Source organism: Trichomycterus rosablanca, chromosome 23 (assembly GCF_030014385.1).
Source record: "Trichomycterus rosablanca isolate fTriRos1 chromosome 23, fTriRos1.hap1, whole genome shotgun sequence".
Classification (NCBI taxonomy): domain Eukaryota; kingdom Metazoa; phylum Chordata; class Actinopteri; order Siluriformes; family Trichomycteridae; genus Trichomycterus; species Trichomycterus rosablanca.
Genome location: NC_086010.1, coordinates 17,450,540 through 17,476,343, shown reverse-complemented (window position 1 = coordinate 17,476,343; position 25,804 = coordinate 17,450,540). Strand labels below are relative to the sequence as shown.

The 25,804-nt window shown below is 42.2% G+C and overlaps 2 protein-coding genes and 1 long non-coding RNA gene across 6 annotated transcripts; 2 read left to right on the top strand and 1 right to left on the bottom strand.

Moving 5' to 3' along the window:
• The first annotated feature begins 2,459 nt into the window (after positions 1–2,459).
• On the top strand, positions 2,460–3,156 carry LOC134301366 (uncharacterized). Its single transcript, XR_010007444.1, has 3 exons — positions 2,460–2,547; positions 2,826–2,933; positions 3,042–3,156. It is a non-coding gene; the product is annotated as an uncharacterized LOC134301366 (long non-coding RNA).
• A 2,986-nt stretch (positions 3,157–6,142) lies between these two features.
• Positions 6,143–12,809, bottom strand: spice1 (spindle and centriole associated protein 1). 4 transcript variants are annotated; one of them, XM_062985924.1, is made up of 18 exons: positions 12,743–12,809; positions 11,807–11,881; positions 11,679–11,726; positions 11,445–11,585; positions 11,076–11,178; positions 10,841–10,959; positions 10,532–10,617; positions 10,303–10,421; positions 10,094–10,207; positions 9,738–10,009; positions 9,510–9,641; positions 8,989–9,112; positions 8,514–8,609; positions 8,091–8,404; positions 7,701–7,884; positions 7,340–7,421; positions 7,075–7,132; positions 6,143–6,332 (listed from the first exon to the last, which is right to left on the bottom strand). In XM_062985924.1, exons 2-18 carry the CDS (start codon positions 11,876–11,878, stop codon positions 6,279–6,281), a joined length of 2,118 nt encoding a protein of 705 aa, XP_062841994.1. In that variant the 5' UTR covers positions 11,879–11,881; positions 12,743–12,809; the 3' UTR covers positions 6,143–6,278. The 4 variants fall into 4 exon arrangements, with proteins under 4 accessions (XP_062841994.1, XP_062841995.1, XP_062841997.1 ...); XM_062985925.1 differs by lacking the exon at positions 12,743–12,809 and adding an exon at positions 11,979–12,191; XM_062985926.1 differs by having other exon boundaries at positions 6,295–6,332; positions 7,075–7,127.
• Positions 12,810–14,939: 2,130 nt separating this feature from the next.
• On the top strand, positions 14,940–21,919 carry LOC134301319 (protein shisa-2). Its single transcript, XM_062985977.1, has 2 exons — positions 14,940–15,243; positions 21,369–21,919. Exons 1-2 carry the CDS (start codon positions 14,940–14,942, stop codon positions 21,917–21,919), a joined length of 855 nt encoding a protein of 284 aa, XP_062842047.1.
• Positions 21,920–25,804: the final 3,885 nt, after the last annotated feature.

Below are 25,804 nucleotides of genomic sequence, written 5' to 3'. Positions count from 1 at the left end.
GGGTCCATTTTCGTTTGGACTGTTACCTTAGCAACCATAATGAGCCGACGTGCCTCGCAATGCAGTCTGGGAACTGTAGTTTATGGCTTTACCAGATAGAAACCGGTAGCCGAGAAGGAACTACAAATGTTTTTAGCGAACTTGGGTAAGTAAGAGTATCGCGGGTTCGTCGGATATGCAGGATGTCCTAAAGCTGGTCCGATAATCGGTGAGTCTGGAATTATTTACGCGAATAAACTTTTGTTCTTTCTTGTTGTTGAGCTGAAACTGGCAGGAAGTGACACTGTGAAGTTTATCGGTTGGTAAACGGCAGTAGCAGCTGGCTAATAAAGTTACAATTGCTAATAAACTGAAAATTACTGTATAAAACTGTTATTAATGTATAACAACTATAGAAACAATCATGAAATAAAACAGTCTAAACTACTTTTGTGAACTTAAGTCAATTATTTTTTTACCCTTGTAAGGGACGTGCATGTCATTTTAAGAATTCAATCATATATAGATAGATAGATAGATTATATATATATATATATATATATATATATATGTATATATATATATATATATATAGAGAGAGAGAGAGAGAGAGAGAGAGAGAGAGATAGATTATAGATAGATAGATAGATAGATAGAGAGAGATAGATTATAGATAGATAGATAGATAGATAGATAGATAGATAGATAGATAGATAGATAGATTATATATATATATATATATATATATATATATATATATATATATATATACAGAGAGAGAGAGATAGATTATAGATAGAGAGAGATAGATAGATAGACAGACAGACAGACAGATAGATAGATAGATAGATAGATAGATAGATAGATAGATAGATAGATATTTTGCTGAGCTTGAGATGGAAGAACTTGACTAGTTTGTCTTAACCTTACCTTTACCTGGTCATGGTTATCTCTGGTGCTCAAAATCTTTTGAAAATCTGACGATTTTCTGATGCCTCTCCAGAAATGAAATATAGCAGGTTTATTAAAATTCTCTCCTCATCTTGGATTTCTGTTTTTCTTATATATTTATATTGAAGCTGAACTGCTCAGATGTCCATGATGGCATCACATTCAGAGATGTGTCTTGAGTTAGGTGGGTGCTAAGACAACATGGTTAATCATTTATAATTTCCATACATTTAGGCATTTTAAAGTTTAATCAGCCAACCTTTATACGTGACTGATGTTCCACACCAGAATCAGGAGCGAGACGGACTGTAAAGACACACCTTCTGAGGTCGCAGAATCTTCTGGTGGAATCTTTGTACAATTTGGCGCCGCTGCTGGACTGCATCCTGGCTGCAGGTCTGCTGTCTCAGGATAATTACTACGAAGTGAAGGCTGAAAAGACGCCGCAGAAAAGCGCCCGAAAACTGCTGGAGATCGTTCAGGGGCAGATGGATGAAATCGGGGCCATGGGATTCTTGGCGTGCCTACGGAAATGCAAGCAGCACTACCCACGCCTGCACACCTGGCTGATTGCTGAACCAGGTACAGTATGAAAGTATTAAAGGATGATTCTTTAAGTGTTGAGTGGGGTGGCAGGGGGTAATTGTACAATGGCTGACCGTGCGCTCTTACCCCAAGCTTTCAAACAAGCTCGGATATGCGGAAAAAGAACTTCACTGTACTGTACCCATGTATGACGAATAAAGGCGTTCATCTAAGATAAGAGCATAAGCATCTGATGAATGTGTTGATTTGGTTAAGAATGTTTGCACTTTTAGTTTTAATTAAATTCCTGTAGTGTTTTACCATAGTGCACCTTTAATAAAGCCAAAGTTAAACTGTTACCAAGGTGTGCAGTTCTAGTATATGTGCATGTGCTAATTAAGACCAGGTACTTTCATTAGTTCAGGTTGCCTACTTGGTGCAGATTGCTGATTTGGAAAAGGTTCAGAATGTCGATCATTATTTTAATTGGTAATGATTGTGACTCTACGGTGTGCAGTCATGCTAGGCCTGTTAATATGAGCACAGAGAAGTCAGCAGCCATAGTCTGTCATAACCTCTACAGATGGAGAGATCAGCTTGTTTGACCTGTACATGTGTTACATGTGTTTTAAAAAAAAAATTAAACTTAATTCATTTCTTTTCTTTCAACAGGCATCTCACGTGGACCAACAGGTTTGTGTCTTTCCTAATACTTTATTAATACAATAAAGGCAACTACTATTGCTTTAAATACAGACTCTCTAGGTATAGCAAAATGTTGCATCTGTTGGCATGAACGTATAACGGTTGCATTTCTCACCCCCTTCTCACCCCCTTCAGAGCGGCGTTTACAGACCCAGTTCTCTTGCCTGTGTGGCCGGCTTGGCTCGACCGTGACGCCCGTGTCTCTGGCACTCTTCTCCAGCAGCACCATCACGCAGTTCGAGCTGGAGCAAGTTCAGGCAGCGACGACGCCCACTCAGCAAACCCAGACTCTGCTGTCTATCTGCCTTTCTAAAGGGGAGGTGGCCTGCACGAGCTTCTATACAGCTCTGTACAACGAGGACCAGCTGTTAGCTGAGGAGCTAAACGGTAGGAAGAACGATAGTCAATCCAGTACGGATTAAAGCGCAATGATGTGGCAAATTCATTCAGTCAGCTTTTATATTTTAGTATTTTTGCAAAGATGTGAAAACGTATGGACCTGTTTCCTCCTTTAACAGTTAATGATAATAAGGAAGCACATGTTCGCCTTTACTCTTGTTGACTGGTATCTGCTGTTGCGATATCGAAGACTAAACCAGTTGTTGGGAATAAATGTATCTATAGTCATCTATTGTAATGTTTTAACTCAGTATTCTGGTTTTCAGTCACTAGTTCGGTGGAGGGTCTGTCGCTGAACTGTGATGCGGTTGGCAGTGTTCCCATGGCAATAGAGGAGACAACAGACACAGCCATAGACGGCCAGCCTTATTCAGGTAACCTTATCTAAGTTCACATTCTCATAACGTAACCTGTTTTTACTTATGGATGCCGGTTCATGCTGGCCTACGAGTGTGATTTTTCTTTACCCGTTTTTTTTTTAGGAGTGTTGCAGCAGGTAAGAACCCGGCTGGGCGTGTCTGTGGGCGATGCAACCAAGCTAAATGTGTGCAAGCTAGGGGTGGCACTGGGCTTGCCACGCCGCACTGTCAGGGAGTGTCTGCTGGAGGGGGTGGGCATAAACGACTCCGCCCAGCTGGAAGCTCTGGTGAACCTGTTCATGGAAAAGACGAAGGATGCAGAACGGCTCCTGGGCAGAGTGGCCGAGCTTGAAATTCAAAGTAAGTAGGTGGTTGACGTGTAGCAGATGTTACCTCTAAGCCCACTGCACACAAACTGTATAATTGTCCCAAAGTTTGTATGAGCTTAACCCTATAACGCCAAGCGTATCACATTTGATACATAAGATTTAAAGACCTCTACATTATGTATTTTTTTCTATAGGTGTGTGGCTCTCTAAACGGGGCTGCTTACTGCTGAAGCTTCTACAGGAGGCTGAATATCTTCTGTTGAGTAGAAGCACCCCGGTTCAACTGCACGATCAAGATCAGCCTCATGGTGACAACTGTGGTGACCAATGTACACTGTGCACCATCTTTAGGTTCCTGGTGAGGGACTGCCTGGCTGAAACTGAGGAGGAGCTTGATTTGAAGCCCAGCAGTAGTATAGCTGGGATGCTGCAGCAGCTGCAGGGCTGTGCCCATGTGGAGCCGGTGCTTCTGCAGGAACTGGATCAGTGTTGGACTGAAGGAGGAGCCGAGAACCTGCTTCAGTGCGTCAGAGTTCTGGCACAGATCCTGCGAGACCTCCGTCCGTTGGAGGATCACCTCTGTGTGTCGTCACCTGTTCAGGGTTTGTATTCCTGCAGGCCTGGCAAGCTTCACAGGGTCACACAGTTTCAGGGTGTGCCTGTTAGGGTCCTCCGCAAAGCCCTACAGGACAGAACACCTCTAGATAAGCCGTACAGAGAGGTGTGTTCAAGTGTGGCATGCCTGCTAGGCTTGGTTCATCCAAAAAAGGGCGGCGATCTCGTGAACCCCACGCTCGTTCAGGTCACCCAGCATATCCGTCTTGTTTTGGCCAATCCCGCTTTCAATTCTCAACAGTTTGATGCTGGAGTTCATCAGCGCTTGTTGAGTCTGACAGAGTTTAACCCTGAGAAGCTGGGCTTGGACCCTCTCGTGCAGCTGCATCAGGAGACCTTGTCGGAATTACAGCACTATTTACGACCAGGTGATCACCACAACTTCCAGTTTGTCCTGGAGTCCGTGAAGATGCTGGGCCAGGCACGACTGATCTCAGCTGACAGCACCGGTGTGCTGGTAGCCATCGACGACGGCACGGAACAGGTCTTTCAGTTCAAAACATCCGTTCCGGGATCCTTTCTAGTGTGCCTGCACTGCGTAAACTATGAAGAAGGAAAAGAACGCCTTAAACTCTGTGAGCCACGCTGTGTTCTCGCTTCCCGGCTTAATGAAGAAGCTCTAGGTGCAATAAAGTCGTTAGCAGAAGACGTTTTAGCACAGGAGGATGATAAAATGTGGATCAGAGAAGGAAGAAACGCAGGATGGGAGAAGCTGCACTCGGTAGCACAGAAACATTCAGAACAGATTCAGGAGCTCAGCTGCTGTTTTAAGGTCACAAGTTTTGAGTCGGAGTGTGAAGTCAAGTTTATGTACAGGGATGGGAGGCTGTGGGCAGTGCCACAGAGGGCATGTGAGGTGCTCTGAGACTGTGCTTTATTATAAAAAATTATCCTAAGTGTCATTTTTGGCCACTGGATGGTACTGTGGAGCATCACAGTATACACTAGGTCCCTGAAAATTGTGTATTTTGGGCCATTCCACCGAATTTGTGCCATTTCGGTCCCCATGTACTATAAATATATATAAAAATTAACTTTAAAATGCATTTTTAATTCAGCAAAGTGTCCTGCACATTGATCTAATTGCGAATTTAGATTAAAACTCTTTATAACACTGAAAAATAGTATTTTTTATCTCCCCAGTGTCTAACACGACACTTTACACTGAAATATAACTAGTAAAATCTTTCAGAAATCCTTTTTTCCTGCATTGTTTGGTGACTCCACATCACATCTATGATTTTAATACTTATTTTCCATAAGTAATTTATAACAATGTGGTTAAAATCCATGTTTTAGTCACGTCCCCAGCCTTTCACTCAGCCCTGTTACCCCCAACATATTCTGAAAATATATTCACATGAATCAAGTCACATTTTGAACAGAAATGATCATCTGTATCTACTGAAGGTCAACGGAAGAGGATTAGTAGGTTCTCCCTATTCACCTGTATGTCTGATAATACTGTAACTGAGAAGATTCATCTCAGCGTATCTCTTTCCTGTTACCTACATTTGTTCTTAGCTGTTATGTGTTTATTTTAAAAATAACGTTTTTGATAAATCACTAGACTGTGCCCAGTGTTCTCATGCTTTTAGCATGTTCTCCATGCTGCTAGATTTCATGTATTTACTAATTCTGTGTTAAAAACACATTCTGAGTAGTTAAATGTGTGTGTTACTAGACTCAGTGTTGAACAAATATAATAAATCAAGTTTTCTATTCTATCGAGTTATTACACCCAGATGGCACCCGTTCGGTGGAATGGCCCATGTAGTGGATTATACAGTACATAGTGGTGATGTAGAACACGTTTTATCAGTGTGTTGGCAGTTCCTGGATGATGAAGCATTCTAACGTCTCATCAGGAGCATGCCCAGATGTTATCGGGAGGCATACAGGCATGTGAGGGCAACACATGCTACTGAGTCACACCAGTTGGATCAGTCTGTGATTTACATTTTTTTTTACTTCGATTTTCAGTGTGATTTTAGATCCAGACTGGTTGGTTTGGTTTCCACCGACCAGTTAAGATTTTTAACTTGAATCTTTCATTCATCGAGATCCTGTGTGTGATTTAAGTGTTTCCTTCATTTTTTTAAATCAGTGTATTTTAAGCTTTTTTTAGATCCAAAACATGAAATTACTGTGTCATATCCTGTTACGTTATTGTGTAATCCAGTACACATCATTCTATTTGATTTAATCTCTGGAATTCATAAAGTGAAAGTGTTCTCAATAAAGCGGAGCTGTTCTTGATGCATTGAACGTACAATAACGTGTTTGTGTAAAGTTTATTAGTGTGCGTGATATTAAAAAATAAAAACATGGGTGAGAACTACGTTGAGGAGTGCAGGTAACCGTGACATCACGCAGCGCCTTTGTTGAGGTGGTTTGTGGAGAGCGGTGCTGCCTGTTATCGGACGTGAGCGGACAGTGAAAACCAGCCTTCTCCTTTCAGTTTATCCACCTACACAAAACACAAACAAAAGTTAGGGACAAAATATGAGGTTTAGAATGTTTATAATCATATATGTTTATAATAAGTTCAAGAGAGGCTTTATTGTCTTTTCAGCTGTTTGTATACTTGTATGTACATATTGAAACGAAACAACATTCCTCCAGGACCAGGGTGCAACACAGAACAAAAAGTGCAAGACAATACACACAGTGCAGCTAAACAACAGTACAAGAAATACAAAAGACATTTCTAATCTTAAAAGTAATTAAAGGAGACTAGATAAGAGACAAGTGTAGTGATGGCCAGTACATGGTACTGAGTAAATGATAAGTGAGGTAAAAACATATTCTGATATACAGTTAGCAGCATAATAAGGGTTTTTATAGCAGCAGAGATATAAAAAGAGTACGGTGCAAAAGGATTAAGCACTGTGGTCTAGTGCTTGACTATACAATTGTGATCTCTGTTGTGTGGTCAAGGTGCCTACACTAGTAGTGGGTATTTGGGGAGTTGATAGCGTGTCTCTCGGTATGCGGTACGGCTCTCTGGGACACTCCACCACTGACGGAACGAAAAGATGTGACTGAAGGGGGCGTGTAATAGTCTCAGCTCTCCACTTCCAGAGCAGCAATAGGAGAATCAGCAAATTGGAAGATTTTCAAAAGAATTGGGACAACCATAACAAGGAAAGAGAGAAAAAACACATTGTTAAATGGATTTATGGTAAGAATGTGAAAGTGTCGATATGTACCTGTGAGTTACTGCTCTGCCTCAGTCCTGCAGTCTGTGGAGAAACGGCTTCAGCTGAACTGCAAAAAACCCCAAAAGAACTACAGTAAAATATTCTAATATGCTTGAACTATGAACTAACCGATTGAAAAATAAACATATTTATTGGAGTGTACAGAATTATTTCAGGTTAGTGAGGTAAAGGTTAGGTGTGGGTGTAGAGCTGGGGTTATTAGACTACAGTAATAGACATTCAATTAAGGAAGATAAACATGTGAGGGTCTCACCTCCTGTCGTTACTGCTTGTGTGAGAGGGACGGTCTCTTTCAGGTACAGACACAAAGACTTCAGGAGTCCGTCGTACAGCAACTACAAAGGACAGAGAATCAGCAACTTTATTTTAATACCACATGATCATGTGTCCAAATACTTTTGGCCTTATAGTCTACTTTATGTCATTCTGTTTATTCTGAAAAGCAAACAAACGGAACTAGAGTAGCCTCTATGGGATCTTTTCGACTATAACAGTCACTCCTCTGAGAAGGATCCTCACTAGAATTTGGAATATTTCTGTGGGAATTTGTGTATATGCAACCCTCTTTTTTTTTATCCACCTATAATGGTGATGAGAACCCTTCACACACTGACCTGCAGGTGGGCTGGTGGAGTGAGTAGGTATAGGGGAGATGGCTGGAGAGGCGCTGTGGGAGCTGCTGTTTTTCTGCTGCTCTATCAGTTCCAGCAGTTTGGTTCTGGCTGCTGAGCTCTGTCGGTTTAGCTCCTGTAGTCTGTCCTCCATTAACTTCACAGAGGAATCATCTGCACGCACACACTGCAGCGACACAAACACAACCAGTAATGACTAAAAATGGTCTCTGACAGCTCTGTAAGGTGAACAGACTGTCATTCATTAACAGTAATTTAGTAATTCTAGTTACCATTACTCTTCAAGCACACCAGAAACCAGATTTGTTTTCTTTTCCCTGGTTAACAACTTCATTAAACAAAAATTTTTTTTTTCTTTCATAAAGCCGTTACCTGTTGTGTGGTCTGATATCCAGCAGGTGGCGCTGTGTGCCCGTCTGCGCTCAGCTCTTTCGTTAACGAAGCCCCAGTAGGTGAGGTGCGGTACTGACCCAGCTGGTTTCGCATTGCTGCGTTCTGATTGGTCAAAACCGCAATCTGGTCCAACAGGACGTCCTGGGGAGGCTGGGTCAGGAGCTGGACGGTACGTGGCAAGACGCTTTCAGGCAGGCTGGCGAAGGAGGACGGCGAGCATGAGAAGTCAGACTCCGCAGCCGACCCGCTGCTGGGTGTGTTAGAGCCCTCGAAATGCAAAGAGCGGGTGCGTGCTGTCAAGAGAAGCAAAGAAAGTTCAACATTTAACATGATCAGAATTCTGGGCTGCAATGTCTCATCAAGACAGAAAGAAGCGAATCATTTGCCCTCTTTTACACTGACCTGCAGGGGGCGCTTTGGCGTCTCTCTGGCGGGGAGGAGAGAGCATTACAGCAGCAGCTTGGTCTTCTTCAGTAGGTCCAGGCTTCAGATGACCACCTATAGAATCACACAGTACAGAATACAATATACAGTATAAACAGCTTTATCCTGGTCAGGGACGCAGTGTGCCTGATTAATTGGGTGAGAGGAAGGAAACACCCCGGACAGGTCGATCACAGAGCAGACACACACGGACACTAAGAGAACATGCAAACTTCACACCGAAAGGACTCTTGCTGCCTGGCTGGGGAGTTAAACCCAGGCACTTCTTGCTTCAAAGTAACAGTGACACTCACACACTCTCATAGAAAATGACAATACTGAGTTGTGGAACAATAGGCTTATTTGCTACGACTAGCCAGTTATTATAGGCGTGTACTGTTGAGGATGAGGCATCTAGGGGCCTCTAATTCACGCGAGTGAGTCTAGTAGTTACCTGGGACATGTTCTTCTTCATCAAATTCTCCCTGTGCATTTCCATCGTTCCCCATTTCTCCCATCGTAAGGATCACCATGTCCAGTCGTTGTTCGAGTTCGGTTAGCCGTCCTCGCAGATTTGCCTGTATGAGACAAGACAATGCTGCCGTAGTTTAGTTGTAGTTCTGGCAGCACTGAGCAATGTACACAGAAATACTAATTAGGTGAAGTTAGTACATAACCGTTTAGAGCGCGACCTATGTAATATATACTATGCAGTTTGGGATACAGCACCCAAACTGTTTTTAATATACAAATATAGTGAAATCAGACTTTATATCACATAGAGTTTGTTCAGGTTGCTGCTGCCGATGTTTGATTTCATCTCACTGCACTGCCAGCTCTATAAGTGCACGTTTTGCCCAAACACACACGTCCCACAATTACCCTCCGAGGATTTGCACAAATGGAATTCGGAATAAACATAAGAAGCGATTTAGCGTTAATTAAGAGCTAAGGCGGATTGCAAAAGTGTTGGACCTGTAGGGCGGCGCTCTCCTCTCTTAGTGCGAGACACTCAGCTGTGAGGGCATCGATCAGATTCCTGTGCTCCTTCAGCTCCTCTTCCATTCGTTTCCTCACCTGTTGCTCCTTCTCTGCCTCCTCTTCTTTCTGAAAGACAGACACAGTACCCGATCAAACCGACTGAACATACCAGGCACTGGTTTTTCGTTTCCGATTTAAGGAGAGCGCCGGGTTCGTCCTCACTCGTCTCAGATGAGCGGCGATGCGACCGAGGGCACCGACAAGAGCCACGGAGAAGCCGGTGAGGCCCCGCCCGCACTGCAGCTCAGGCTGCTCCGAGTCGTCGAGATTCCCCTGCGGGTCCAGACAGGCCAGCTCGGACTCGACCTGACCCAGCATGTCCTGCAGCATCTCCAGACTCGAGTGGTTAGCGCTTCCGGAGCTAAACCCTGAGCCGTTCAGCTGTGCTTCAGAAAAATGTCCTCTAGTGTTTCTGCCAGGTCTGTTTTTACCACCTAAAACACAATGAATGTGAGATATTAACCTGATCCTGGAAATGCAGCATATATAATCCAAACTTATCAGTTTTGACAGTGTACCTAAATGAGATGGAGCAGGATTGAGAACCTGCGTAACCAGAGTGGTGGACTGATCAGCGTCCGGCTGATATTGCCTTGACTTCAAACGCTGCACAGCCACCGTAGCATTCAGGGCTTCCCAAAACAGGACAAAAATAAGAACTTGTAAACACTTTTAAACAGACACAGAGAATTCAAATACATGTGAATGGACACGTGAGTGTCTTTACCTGCCTGCTCCTCTGAACTCATGGCTGCATTACAGGGAGTCTGAGGAAGGTTCTGCTGCTGCCGTCTCTGACTTGTGGTCCAGCCAGGAGGTTTAGCTTTACATGTTTTTCTTTTTGGCCTGCAAAACATTGTAGAAAATGAGCTGATCATTGTTTCAAATAGTCACCGTCCCTTTTTTTATTCTTTAGTAGTTATGCAACATGCTAAATAGTATGTTGTTTCTTGGACCTGGGAATTTCAGTGTTGAAGCTGACCAAGTCGTCCTGATCCTGAACCCCGTGCTCTCCTACTGAATCATCAAACTCATTTAAAGCCTGAAAAAACAAGATACAGCATTATTTAATGAAAAAAAGCAACCCAAACCTCAATATTACATTTCAGTCAAATCTTAATGACATTAAAATGTTGAGCCTTGAACAGTGTCTTGAAATTTTTGCAAATGAAACATAAATAAAAGTGCAGATCATCTAAGCAATGCAAGCGTGTACATTGTAAGGAACCTGAGTGATGTTTGCACACTTCACACTAACTCTGTACCTCTTGGTCCATCATGGATTGGCTCAGTAGTGAAAGCTGTGTTGGTGGATCTGGTTTCTGGAGTACAGGAAGTTCAGAATCAGATTCACAGCCTGGAGCCATGGTAACACTGGGAAAGCCTGGAATAAATAAACACACACACACACACACACACACACACACACACACACACACTGTAACAAACGTACCCTTAAAAACCTAGTAATAATGTTGTATTGAAAAAATAATGCTATACCAGTCTGTCTGCAAGGTGCATCACCGAACAGATCTTTCACTGCCGCCAGAGCTCTGTCAGAACGTGCTAGAACATCATGGAGCTGATACTGATCTGAGAACATCTACAGAGACATCGACAAGCATCATTCAGTGCTTCAGTGATGATAATAATGAGATGCTATTAACATTGCTGCTTAGTTCAGCATTGAGAAACATTAGTGATGAAACACAACGTTCAGCTTTTTAATGCTTTTAATTTTTAGGCTAGTTTTTGGGTACTCAAGTTCCTTTACAGATGCTAAAACATGCAGAATATAAATTGCCCCTTGGTGGTTCCTGTCTCAGGAGAATAAACAAGCACCATAATCATCATTTTGAGTTTGTGTACCTCTCTGAATAATCTCAGTCTGGTTCGATCTAATCCTGGAGGGCTGGCTGACCGAGATTTCCTCGTCTTCAGTGTTTTCTCTCTCAGCTCCCACTGCGCTGCAGCTTTGTTGCGAGACATGTGCATCTCATGTCGTCTAGACTAAAGAACAAACCAAGGTTTTTAAAATATAATAGCCATAACAAGCACACACTTCAGGAAGAACATGCACATCTTTGAGAACAGGCTTCTTACAAGTTCCTCGGACGTAGGCTTGTGCATTGAGAGGTCAGTCACTGTGCTCTACATGAGAAAAGGGGAAAATTGAATAAACATTCATTCCTGGCTTGAATTAAGACTTTTTAAAAGAAATTATTACTTACCACCCATTCCTTCCTCAGAGCTGAGGATTTCTTGGTTCGTACCGGTCGCCGATTAATCCGCACAAACGACATCTTCTAAAGTAAACACCAACAAAATCAATGATAGCAACAAACTAACTTACAGCAACAGACATGCCCTGGTGTAAGTGTTTCTTTTAAAACACTTACTTACACTTATTTACAGGTAGCACTGTCACCTCACAGCAAGAAGGTCCCGGGTTCGATCCCCAGGCGGAGCGGTCCGGGTCCTTTCTGTGTGGAGTTTGCATGTTCTCACCGTGTCTGTGTGGGTTTCCTCCGGGAGCTCCGGTTTCCTCCCACAGTCCAAAGACGTGCAAGTGAGGTGAATGGAGATATAAAATTGTCCATGACTGTGTTTGATATTAAACTTGAGTTACTGTTTCTGGTAGAATGTAACCAAAGTGTAAAACATGACGTTAAAATCCTAATAAATGAAATAAAATGTATTTTTCAACACTTCGAAACATCTCAAGACACCAATCTTGTATAAATAAAATGCAAACTTTTGTTAATTACCTGAATTCATGCATAAAACTTTATATTTAAGTTTGTTTCTACCACTTTTAATAAGAACCAGTTAAGACATTAAAGTTAGAGTAAATTAAAGAGTAAATTTTACTTATCTGGCATATCATTCATTTATAAAGATTAAGTGCTTTGGTCATAAGTGATGAGTTTATAATTAATAATTATATAACGATTATAAAAGGTTTAAAATGAAATAAAGGACTGTTGCTATAGTAACCGAATTGTCAGTAATACTGAGCGTTGGATAAACAGCTAACTCTATTAGCACTGACGCTAACGAGCTCTAATCTCCTTAATCTGATTATTTCACTCCAAACGGTTTGTAATAATTATAAATAAACTACAGACAGATAACGAGTGTTAATAATAAATAAACTGTATATTTACCTCGCTTTGTATAAAAACTGTAGCTTAGCTGTAGTTGATTGATGTGAGTTTGACGGTAAATCAGTGAAAAGTGAAAACAGCAACAGATGTTTAAAATCCACCGCCACACGAACAGAGCTTCAAAATTAAAGTCCTCCAGGAGTCCTTACAAAATTAAAGTCCTCCAGGAGTCCTTACAAAATTAAAGTCGCAACTTCACAAATAGGAGAATCTTTGTGCGATTTTTGCGTACGTTCCGCAAATGTGCGCAACTTACGCACCTATACGTATGACGTTACTATAAAATGCAAAGATATTCAAAATAACAAAATCCAGACATTTTACAGGAGATAGTAGAAGTAGCAGGTGTTCACCAATACCTTGTACAACATACCTAATATCAAACTGTCCGAAATGGAAGAATCAAACGCATGCTGTCCTATTGCAACCCCCAATGTCTGATTTATTAAACTATTATACTGCTTTAAAATAAGCGCTGATTATAGAATAATTATTAATCAGTTACACATGTACATATTATTATATAATACATTACGTATTATTATTAGTTTATATAGAATTAGTTTATAAATAATAAGCGTTATCCGCTTTGTTTTGTGTACTAATGTGGTTTCTTGACAGTAACTAAGACATGTGCAAAAAATGTCCGCTAGAGGACACTGTTATACTGCTGAATTTACATATACGTACAGTTCAAGAAGCTCAAGAGTACAGTACGTGTGTGTGTGTGTGTGTGTGTGTGTGTGTGTGTGTGTGTGTGTGTGTTTTCTGTACTTGTAACTATTTTGTATATATTTTGCATATTTTTGTTCTTATTGTTATTTTTATTTTTCTCTGTAACAGCTTTGGCAATACGAATGTCTTATTTGTCATGCCAATAAAGCTTCTTTTGAGTTTGATTTTTTGAGAGAGAGAGAGAACAGGATGCAACACACACTCGCTCCATATTTTTTATGGGTGCTCCTGTATTAGGGCACAGTTGGCACAATGTTATGCCTGTTTTATCTGGACTTGGAACCGGCACAGAGAGCGCCCTGACAAGTGCACCTCGGCCACCCTTCTTAGACATAGCCAGTCACGTCTTTCTTACAATGGGCCTTACTTACCCACAAAGTTGAATCAGTTCATCTGGACACAAGTTTGTTGTAGAGATACATTCGTCACTCAATCCGAATGACTTCTTCAATAAACTTACAGTTTAGGTGGGGAGATTAAGAGTAGCCAATCCATCCAGTTGAGTGTTTTTGGTAGGTGGAATACAGACAGTAACTGGAGCTGAGGTTAAACCAGGGATACTGGAGTTGTGCTACCTGCTGCACCACTATTCTACAACAGGAGAGGGGCGGAAACCTCTAGATGAATGAGTGAATCGATGCTCATGGCTTGAATCTGAATAAATGCCTAATAAAAACGAATGGGTGAATGAAGTTCACGCACCGTTAAACTGCGCTAGTGTTGCACCCACCACACGGGGGCCTAAACAGGACACTAAACAGTCTTTCATACAGAGCTATCCAGTAACACTTGTTAGCACTGGCGACTGGTAGGGTTGTAAAAAGTCCAAAAAAGGTGGTGAGCGCACAAATGCGCCTGCGCAAATCTGTCCAGGGTGGGCATGGTGTCAGAAATACCTCCAGTCCGTCAGTGTGAGCTGGTGCGTGTTTGGCAGATGACACTCGAGGAACGAGCAGGGGGTTTTGTGGAGAGGTAAACGGTGCGTGACATGGATCAGAGAGAGGAACATCATTGTGGTGGGGAAAAAAGACGCGGAATTCGGTGAGGGCGCACAAGTGGAGCGGCTGGATTACACGCGAATCCGTCTCGGGTTTAGTCTGGCTCCGGGGGGAGGACATGTGAGAAGCGCGCTGTGAAAGACGAAAAAGTTTTGCTTTTAAGTGCGGGGATTTATGCACAAGTTAATACAGATACTTTGGATGCGTTATTGGATGTTTATATTAAATTTAAAAAAAAACAAAAAAAAAAAGTACGCAACTTTTCATTAAAATTGGCGCAAAGTGGCTGAAGGTCTCATGTTAACTCAGGACACAGCGGATACTCGTGGACCTCTTGGCAGCGCATTCATGGGTCTATTAAATTAGACCCTTGGATTTTTCTCCTTCGTCAGATGACATTCCTCTGGCGCTCTTATTCACCGGTAATCCACATTACGCGCGTTACTTCTCAGTAAAGTGGCACCATGCAGGGCGCAGGATTCCCGATGGCTCTTGCGGTTGTATTAACGCTGTTAACAGTGATGGATGTGAAGGCGAGTGGGGAGTACTGTCACGGCTGGAGGGACCAGCAGGGTGTTTGGCGTGACGGCTTCCAGTGTCCGGAGCGCTACGACGGTGCAGAAGCGATCATCTGCTGCGGGAAGTGTGAACTGCGCTACTGCTGCTCCAGTTCTGAAGCCCGCTTGGATCAGGGCACCTGCGACAACGACAAGCGGGGTCGAGAGGAGACCAACGCGGGACATGAGGAGGACAAAAACAACGCAGCAGGTAGGTTGAACAGTTCACCCACACCAGTTAAAATAACGCATCTGTAGGGAAAGTTTGGAGGTCTTAACAAACCCATAAAGGTCGTATGTGTAACCTGTTGTTCCTCTTGGATTGCGCAGTGATTCTCTGGATGGTTAAATGGTTCTTTGGTGGTTCTTTGGCTCGGTTAGAAAAAATATATAAAACACTATCTTTAATCTCTAGAATTCTTTTAGTGCTCTTGAAGAATTGGAGCTCTCAACAGAGTTGTTAGGATTTTAACGTCATGTTTTACACTTTGGTTACATTCATGACAGGAACAGTAGTTACTCATTACACAAGATTCATCAGTTCACAAGATTATATCAAACACAGTCATGGACAATTTAGTGTCTCCAATTCACCTCACTTGCTTGTCTTTGGACAGTGGGAGGAAACCCACACAGACACGGGGAGAACATGCAGACCCCACACAGAAAGGACCCGGACCGGCCCACCTGGGGATCGAACCCAGGACTTTCTTGCTGTGAGGCGACAGTGCTACCCACTTAGCCACCGTGCCGCCCAACAGAGTTGTTAACATAATATCACCTACAAAAAGTTCATAAAACCCTCGGTAACAAACAGAACATTCATTTAGAGGGACGTCCTATTTTATTAGGTTACAACAAGGTTAAACTGGTCAAATGGGGTTGTTTTATTTTGGATTTTGGAAATATCTATTAAAAGTGAATAAGTACAATTTATATAATTTACATTTACATTTTCGGCATTTGGCAGATGCCTTTATCCAAAGCGACTTACATTACAGTTACAGTATACAGTCTGAGCGTTAAGGGCCTTGCTCAAGGGCCCAACAGCAGCAACCTAGCAGTGGTGGGGCTTGAACCACCAACCTTGCATTACTAGTCCTGTGCCTTAACCACTAGACTATATCATTATAATATATATATATATATATACATTTGTATAATTTACCAATGATAATGTTTGACACATTTTTAACATTTATTTGAGCAGTTTTTAATTGTTAAGGTTAAGATTAGTGCAGGGTTAGTGTTCATACATTTACTTAAACTTTTTTTTTGACCCAAGTGGACCAGAACTCACTGTTATTGAGTATAAATACGAGTATGAGTATAAAAAATCATGTGCTATGGTCTTCACATTAGGCCTCAATCCTACTGAATCTGTACAAAATAATAATTAGATTCTTCTGAACAAGTAAATAGTACTAACTATGATTTATGGTTGCTGTTGACACCAAGACAAATATAAGAACATATAATGTGCCTGTGAATTGACTCACAAAACGGATTCCCTTAAGAGCCGCTTCTAAAGAACTGATTTGTTGCTGATTTTTCATGAGTACGGATCAGTGCATCATCTCTGTTGATCTCCACACACAGCGCTTTCTTTGTCTGCATGGAGTCGCGGCAGCGCTGCCTAACCACATTTCGCATGGACTTGATTGCTTTAATTCGGTGACATTTGGCACAGACTGCGTGGCTTAAACCAGGGGAATTTATCCTGCATAAGACCTGGTTAGAGGTTGGGGCCCTCGGGCGCCACTGTGTGCAAAACAAACCCGATAAAAAAAGGAAGTTAGGTATTGGGTTTCATGTGTCTAAGAGAAAATTAAAAGGAGTTCTTCATCCATCATATTCTGTCCTTTCTGTTGGCACAATAGTGGCCGTCTATGACAGCTGCTGTTGTATTCATGGGGGCCTGGGCAGGGTTGTCACTTTTCAGCCAGATCACCTTTAAATATGTTGAGTCTGAACTATAAATTTACCAAATAAATGTTAAACCTGAGGAAATATTAAAGCTCAATACAAAGGGCCTTTAAACAAGCGGCTCTCAAAGTACCTAAAATAAAAAAGTCGCATGCTCAAGAACTGGGAAAGGACTGTACATACACAGTTGTAAAAATTTGTGGAAACACCCGTTTGGACAGAAATGGAGTAGTATTACCTTCTACCCTCTTTGGACCACCCAATCTGGAAACCCTGCCAAGTCACACAGATTCAATGAAAGCAGTCCAAAGCGTTTTATTAAACCTGATGTCAACATCTACAACCTAATTAGAAGTAAATTAGAAGTTAATGTGCTGCGCTGGCACCATTGCTACACTAATGCGCCAACCCTGCCAGCTCGCTCACAATATTGAATCAAATCATCCCACGTGGTTATTAATAGGGAGTTTGGCAGCATTAGGATCCCGTTCGGACATGATCAGATCTCCATAGCTACTCAGCTACAACCTAAACAATGGATTATGTCTAAAGCCTGTGTGTAAATCCCCCAAACGCAGCTTCATTCAAGTGAATCTAAACTCAAGCGTGAAATGGCAGTGTGGTGGGGTTGGATCAGGTCTTAAAGCGCAGTTTCCTGTCAACACCCGAGGTTCTGAGAATGGCTTGTGTTGCTAGAAGTGCATTAAGGGACATTTTAGACTAACGTCAGTGGGCTGTGCTGCAAAACAGTTTATCTTTCAGTGCTTGAAGAGAGGGATTAACCAGATTAGTTATGAGTAGATAAAACGTTGACAAATTCATAATAGTAGTCGTCTTCACTGGGTTATACTTCTATGAGCACTGAATGTCTTTATTCAACAGGGTGGGTAGCAGCACTGCCTCACAGCAAGAAGGTCCTGGGTTCGATTCCCAGGTGGAGCGTAGCAGGTCCTTTCTGTGTGGAGTTTGCATTTTCTCCCTGTGTCTGTGTGGGTTTCCTCCGGGAGCTCTGGTTTCCTCCCACAGTCCAAAGATGTGCAAGTAAGGTGAATTGGAGACACAAAATTGTCCATGACTGTGTTTGATATTAAACTTGAACTGATGAATCTTGTGTAACCAGTAACTAACTGTCCTGTCATGAATGTAACCAAAGAGTAAAACATGACGTTAAAATCCTAATAAATAAATATAAATCTTTATTCAACACTCAGGATTTCACTAAGGGATGGGACAGTGATTGCTGTCTACATTTCAATAAATCTGTTTACTTGTACAAAAGAATTGAATTTTAGGTCACTGAAAAGCGATCTCTTCTTAAATGCTGTCCAGAGTGGAGATTTCTAAAACCTCAGATTTTTGTGTGAATGGATAAACACACTGACAGTCAGTCTGTCAACTCGTACATCAGTGCTGTTTTGTAAGTACTGAGAATGCTTTAGAACGAAATGTTCGTCAACCCAGTTATTTTGTGGTTGCTAAAATTAAGTTTAATGTTAGGGTTATGGTTTATCATCTTTACTGTATGCGTACATCATCGGGCAGACGCACCACAGTACGCTGCGCTCGGTGCTTCTCCTCAATCCAAAAGTACGCAGCAGTACTCAGTGTTCTCCAGGTGTTTGACGTCAAATATGATGACATATTATTAGGATCTATTGTGCCAACAGTTATATACAGTATAAACAGTCAATCCGTCAATGAATTCTAATAAACACTACAAATTCTTTCTTTCAGTCGACTTTGTTTATTGTTGGATTTTATGAAACCTCCTCCAGAGCGTCCTTGAGAGTTTATTGTTGCAAGGAAAAGATTAATATACACATCATGACACCTTGGCACTCAGGTGGTGCAGCGGCCTCTTTTGCTAGCCAATTATTGCATCCACATGCCGTATCCAGCTTTAAATATTATTAGAACAGGTTGAGGCGCTCGGTTGCCACAGCAGTTACATTTACATTTTCGGCATTTGTCAGACGCCTTTATCCAAAGCGACTGTGACCATATACTGTCAAGCAATTGAGGAAAAGAGCCTTGCTCAAGGGCCCAACTGCAGCAACCAGTCAGTGGTGAGGCAGCATCCTAACCACCAGGCTAAAACTGCCACAGCAGTCTGTTATGATGTTCGAATCTCAGTGGATGATATGGACAGTGATGGATTGGCACTCTGTCCAAAGTGTGTCAGCCTTGCACCAAGTAAAATGATTTAAAAAAAAAAAAAGTTACCCTGAAGCTTAAACCAGTTATCAGACCGTTTCATAAAATTATTCATCTATGACATTTTAAATAAGCGTGTATAAATACAGAGGCTTTATATCCACTTTATATCCATTATTTCCAAAATTTACAGTGCTGAAATTGGTGGGTTGAACCTTCAGAACAGTTTGCCATGGATTCAACAAGTCTCTGGAACTTGAGTGTAGGAATTCTGCGAGAATATTGTCTTTAACTGGTGTAATTATGTGTTCATTTAGATCAACTTTGTATTACTTTGCTGTGCCACTTAACCACTAAAAGAACGAGTGTACCCAATACATGCCAGAAAACCCCCCTCAAAGAATAACGGAGCCAGTGGACCCTCTGACCAACAGAAACCATGGGAAATGAGAACTAGCACAGTAAGAAGTTGTGAGTGATAACAGGGGAATATCAGCAGGCTGAAACAGAAGACAGCTGCAGTCTGAGCGCAGTGACACCGTCTGGCTCCGCGACTGCTCCCCCTGCCACCAGAATCCGAACAGAAATGCGACAGGTGTGCACTCGCATTGTGAGAAAGCACCTTTTAAGGAGACGCGAGAAGTCCAAGAGTCATCTCCTAGAGAGCGCAGGCGCCTCCGTCAACAGCCAGCCGTGCATCATCATCTCTCGAAGTTATGAATATGCCTCGCCTAAATACATCACACATTCCACTGAGGGGAAAATGAGAAACTCCGCTCGAGAGCGATAAATCTATAGCTGCTGCTTTCAATACATCACAGAGCCTGTTGTTTCTTACATTTACGTTGATTCATGCAGCAGATGCTTTAATCCAAAGGGACTTCCCACTGCGGAATGATTTTATCCAAGCATACAGTTATGGGAACAGTTCTTCAAAAATCTCATATACAAAGATTGCAAGTTAACATTTCTGTTTATTAAAAAATGTCTAAAGTGAGGGTCAAATAACAGGCAGACGGGGCCAAAAGAGGCGAATCCTTAACTAACCTCCAAAACACAAAGTTAAACAAAGATAGAAACACAGTTTTACAAAATATCCACTGGTTTTGCACTTATAATGGCTTTACTGGCTTTACTGATGATGGGACATTCACACAGTCCCATGCAGAGCCTAAATACATGGTTTACATGGTCTAACGTGAATACAAAGTACATTTCACTGGTGTCTTACTTAGAAATTATTGCCTTGAATTAAAACAAAATCTTTGCAAACAAAATTCCCAACAATGACACACACAGAACCAAGGGGCAGAGGTCATGGGTTGTTTCGGTGGATTAGAGCAGATCAGAACAATGTTAAGAGCTCTTAATGAGGAACCCCCGGGGACACGTCGGTGGAACATCTTTCCACTGCCGAGAGACTTCGTTTTCACGCTGTCACTTTCTCATGTGGGTCAGTAAGCATTATCGGGCACATCACATCGTCATAATCAACATCTTGATTATGCTGAACTAATCTGCTTGCGGTGTTTCAGTTCATTACAGCCAGGTAACTTCATGAAGCTGTTTTATTTGTTTGTTAGATAAAGTCTAAAGCCTTGTTAAAACATGAAATGTTAAAATTTGCAACCATTTATTAAACCAGTAGGTTTAATCTAAATTTAAACTAAATGCATTTCTGTAACAAATACACTCCTAAAGCGCTTAGACTGTACATAATGAATCATCTAGACTATACATAATTGGTAAGAGCTATCTGCAAGCACCTGTACACTATAAAGAAAGGCTTTGTGCTTTGTCTGGGTACAGTAGTGATGCAGATAATGTTTCACTGTTATTTACAGAGTGACAATTATAACAGGTTTACCAGCTACAATGAGAGAATAATATAACTTGTTTGAGGTGGAATTTACAGGAATCTGAGCAACACAACTTGCTGGGGCTGACTATTCAATATATTAATCACTATGGTGATTTAAAAAGCTTTATTGTTTATTAGCCGTAAACATTGGACATGGCAGTGAGGACCTACATGAAGGAATTGGGAGTTTTGATTCCTGATTAAAGCGCTAGCAGTGACCCTCAGGTAGTCCTGATATTACAACTACTGAATCTAAGACCTCACGGCCATGATGGACCCAAAAACCAACCAATTGTTTTTATTTAGATTCGACTGCACTCATGACATCCACCTTTTTGTCATATTCCTCTGAATGTTATGTTAAAAAATCTATCATTCTCTCCCTTTCTCTGTAGTACCCATCTACGTGCCCTTCCTGATCGTGGGCTCTGTCTTCGTGGCGTTCGTTTTGCTTGGCTCGGTGGTCGCTGTGTGCTGCTGTCGTTGCCTCAAACCCAAACAGGAACCCAACACGGGCGGAGGGCGTCTCTTGGAGTCTATCCCCATGATGACCTCAAGGGGCTCTTCATCCCGTCAGTCCAGTACAGCCACTTCATCCAGCTCTTCCGTCCCGGCCCCTGCACCTCGAATTGTGCCAGGCCCCATTCTGCGCACGCAGGCCTCGTGTTGCTTGCCGCCGGATGCCAGCGTCTACGTCAACATGCCTACTAACTTTTCGGTGCTGAACTGCCAACAGGCTACACAGATCATGCCCCACCAAGGCCAGTTCCTCCATCCACAGTACATCGGGTACGCTCACCCGGTTTCACCAACCCCGGCCTTTCTGGATCCTACGCAGGGTACGTACAGGCCGCTACAGTCGCCCTACCCACTGCCCACGAGTATGACTAGTATGACGAGTGTGACAAGTGTGAGTGGTGAGCAGAAGCTGCCTGTAACTCTGTGAGAGTCTCGTTCGGTGGTGATGCCCATCGACAGGGAGCAGAATCAAATCCACACAAAGGGCGCACAAGTACAGGTCCATTCAGGACCACAGTGTGTTGTACACAACAGATAAAGGTCAGCAAAGGTGCTGTGTGTGGTTCCAGGGTTTAAAGATAACAAAACCCTCAACCATGGACTTGTTGTTCAGCACACTCCAAGGAGAAAGTTACTGTAAGGACAATAGCAGTGCCAGCATATGTCCTGAATGTATGTTGTGTGAAGGTTTGTGTAATGTTTTATTTATGTTGCAAAATACCCCACAGAGACATACATGTGTCCTTCAAAGACAATCAGCATTTCTCTCAATTCAGTCATTTATAATCGTCTATTACAATGATTCCTCTGCTTACACCATCCTCACGCAGGTCGACAAGGGCCTGGAGACTAGAACCCGCCCCCTTTCCCCCCTGTAAATTTGCCTGCTGGCCTCTTTACACCAATCAGTGGTGGCCTACTGCTTACACCACCCTGACGCTGGCCAGGTAGGGCCCGCAGACTAGCACCACCCATGTGAATTTGCCAGCCAGCCTCTTTACACCAGCCAGTGGAGGAAGCTTACAGAAAGTCATAAACATATTGGCTTTTTAAATTTTTTAAGGGCTGAAATTTTATGCATTCATATTCATTGGCTGGTCAGGGATGCAATGGGTTCATCACTACATGGTATCAGGCAAAAATGCTAGGTGGCAATCTATTTCACGGCATCACACATTCACCCATTTTGTTACAGCGATTTACAGCAGCCAGTTAACTGCAGGCGATCACACACTCAGGCATCCACCTTCTGTATGTTTTTGGAGGCGAGATGAAACTGGAGTACCCAAAGTAAACCCATATAGCTACAAGGAGACCACACAAAACTCCTTACAGACACTGAATAAGGGTGAGGTTTGAATCCAGGTTCCTGGAACCAATGTTGCTGTTTAGAACCCACCCACCCACATTGCTGCACCACTGAGCCCAAAATATGCCAAAGTCTACATGACAGCTGTTTATAATACATTTATAGCAAAATAAAACTAAACATCACATAAAAAGTAACTGAATTTGAAAATATTCTGTCCATAGATTTACATCCATTTATTTTACAACAAGAAATAGGAGTGCCAGCAATCTCTTTGTACCCTTATGTTGCCCGGTAAAGTAAAGCAAAACAATCAATCTAAATGTGTAGTATGTGTAACTGGAGTACCCATGCTCTTTGTGGGTAGTGGAAAAAGTGTGTATTTAACATTGGTAATGCACTGTAAAAGTGTTATGTGGTAGTAAAAGTGTCTTACATGGGTGTTTGTACACATAAAGAGTGTTTGTGTAGTCTCCCTTCATGCTCTTCAGAACGTGGAAGTGTATGCACCGCTGTGTGAATGTGTGTGTGTGTGTGTGGTATATGTAGTAAGTAATGAGAAATGCAGGTGGTGTGATGTGAAAAGCAGCCCAGGCTCCCTGGTGGATGTTTAAATTCTAATGAAGTGAGCACGAGACACAGACTGTGATGCTCCAACCCCCTGACCAATGCCCTGACCAAACACACACACACTTTCTTAAGTGCCATAAAAGCTCAGTCAGAAACACACTGAACTCTGAAAACACAATCTAGGTGCCAGAAAAGCCATTTAACAGAAATACAAAATATATAAATATATATATACCTAAGGAAAGGTGTGTGGGTTAAACGTTGCATTTGGTTTTGGAGATCGGCAGTCTTCAGAAGACTTTATTATGCAGTTAAACTGTGTGCCAACCGTTCCCCCTCACCGCTCTCTCTTGTGAAAGAGGTGTGTGTGTGTGTGTGTGTGGGTGACTCTCTCTGGGTCTGTTAGCATAAGGTGCCCTGGAGCAGCACCAAAAAATCAAAAACTCCACAATATTTAACAGCAGTTTGCAGTCTCTGAAGAGATGCACGTTTACAGAACTGGTCTGTACTAATATTTTTACAATATTACCAATTTTGGTAACTTCTGGATGGTAATTAGAATTATTCGACTGATTTGCTGTGAATTTGGGATGTTAATGAATAACCAGCATCCACCAAGTGCCATTTTGCCTTTAAGAAACTAAAAGCTCAGGGTGGACAAACTGATCCTGAATAAGAACCGTACCCTTCACAGGAAAACATCTTACTTTTAAAAAGCTCAAAGATCTCTTTCATGTCCATGTTTTGTAATGTATGTAATGTGTGCAAGTAAAAGAATGTTTATTTTGAACTGAATGTGTCCCAATGTAAAATCTATTAATTATAATAAATATTCCAGCGTGCATGTTGGCATTCTGAGTTGTTTTTCAGCTGTGCTGACTCGCTGCATGTTCGTCAGCAGCATGTTCGACACTTCCATATGAAGAGGTGCGAGGTGTTTAAGGTGCAAGTTACGGCTATATTAAACCGAACCGACTCGAGTACACGCACTCCAACGCTGACTTCAGATCGGTTTTCAACATGTCAGTAGAATCTGTTACTAAATGAGTGATGAGCCAGAGGCCGGGAGTGCTATAATTTGCACTTCATATAGAAGCAACACGGCCAGTAATGGGGTAGGACTGACTCGGCCCACCCGGAACGCTCACAGTTCCACCCGGTTTAGGTCTGAGCGTTACAAATTAAATTTGTCTAGCCATGGATGAGAATAAATGATGGTTCCAATTTGGTGTGGTCTGGTGAAACTCAATGGAAGTCCACCTGTTGCAATATGAACTGATTGGACAAAGTGGGAAGGCACATACATGGGTTTTTAAGACCCCACAATTTAGACTGGACAAAAGCAAAGCAATCAAATCAAAGAAATAAGAAACTGTCTGTGCATCTCTGTGATTAAACTACGACAAGAGAGATCAGGGCAAGTATACGAAGCAATCTTCAAAGTCCACAGTGGCCTCAATGTTTTAATATAGAAGACGGCCACAACCTTGAAGCTTCCTAGAGTTGTCTGAACATTCAGGTCATTCAGGAACATTCAGGTCTGGTCAGGAAGGTCTTCATGGTGGACTGGCAAGACATAAGCCACTGCTGAGAAAAAGGCAAACAATACTTCATTTTCAAATTCTATCAGCCATACGAGAAGTATTTTGAAACACTTTTGAGAACTGTACAACTTAAATAACTCAACGCAACTAGTGGCCGTTATATTTGAAGCTGCTGTGGTCCCAACAGGACATTTAGAGGAGATGTCCAAACTCCCCAGCATAGCCACAGCAAACACTGAAATGCATCCACTCTCCCCTGATAATGACTTTTGAATGAAGCAGCTATAATAACACAAGAAACTAAAAAATTACACTTTCCTAACACTGAAGGGTGTATATTTCTGGCACACTCTAAAGAAATCCTGAGAGTGGGTGGAAAGCAGAGACATTAGAGGAGACCTTGAAGGGAGTTGAAACGGATCTGTGCGGCCCCTGCTGAGGCAGGACGGCACTGCGGAGGCATGGATTCCCCATTTCTGAGGCGCTGGAACAAGATGGAATTGGGTCGGTTCCAAGCGGCTGGGCATGGGCTTTCCAGAACTGATCCAGCGTGGAGAGGATGAAGAGACATTTAGACAGGTTCCATACGAGTGTCAATTTTATATCAATTTGTCTACACGCAATAATAATTTAGGAAAGTATGTCAAGACACTCATAACTCACGACCTGTTATGAAGTGAGGTCAGCTGGGTGGTCTGTTCTGTAATTTCTCTCGACACACAGATTTATGGCTCACACTCGCTCCTTCACGACTGTACGGTGTGTTTTTTGGACGGGACGTAAGCTGAAAGCACCCATCATACAGAGTTTAATATTATGCTTAAGATTTACACATGCTTCAATGTGTTAGTCATATCATATTCCTGCCTTTAATCGTATGATGTCATAT

What these genes read in the sequence shown, in the direction of transcription:
- spice1 (XM_062985924.1), bottom strand. Translation starts at nt 11,878, where the DNA reads ATGTCGTTTGTGCGGATTAATCGGCGACCGGTACGAACCAAGAAATCC. An exon ending in CGCCAAAGCGCCCCCTGCAG is followed by an intron (nt 8,405 to 8,513) that starts GTCAGTGTAAAA and finishes TTCTCTTGACAG; the next exon opens with CACGCACCCGCTCTTTGCAT. An exon ending in ACAAGCAGTAACGACAGGAG is followed by an intron (nt 7,133 to 7,339) that starts GTGAGACCCTCA and finishes GGTTTTTTGCAG; the next exon opens with TTCAGCTGAAGCCGTTTCTC.
- LOC134301319 (XM_062985977.1), top strand. Translation starts at nt 14,940, where the DNA reads ATGCAGGGCGCAGGATTCCCGATGGCTCTTGCGGTTGTATTAACGCTG. An exon ending in GGACAAAAACAACGCAGCAG is followed by an intron (nt 15,244 to 21,368) that starts GTAGGTTGAACA and finishes CTTTCTCTGTAG; the next exon opens with TACCCATCTACGTGCCCTTC.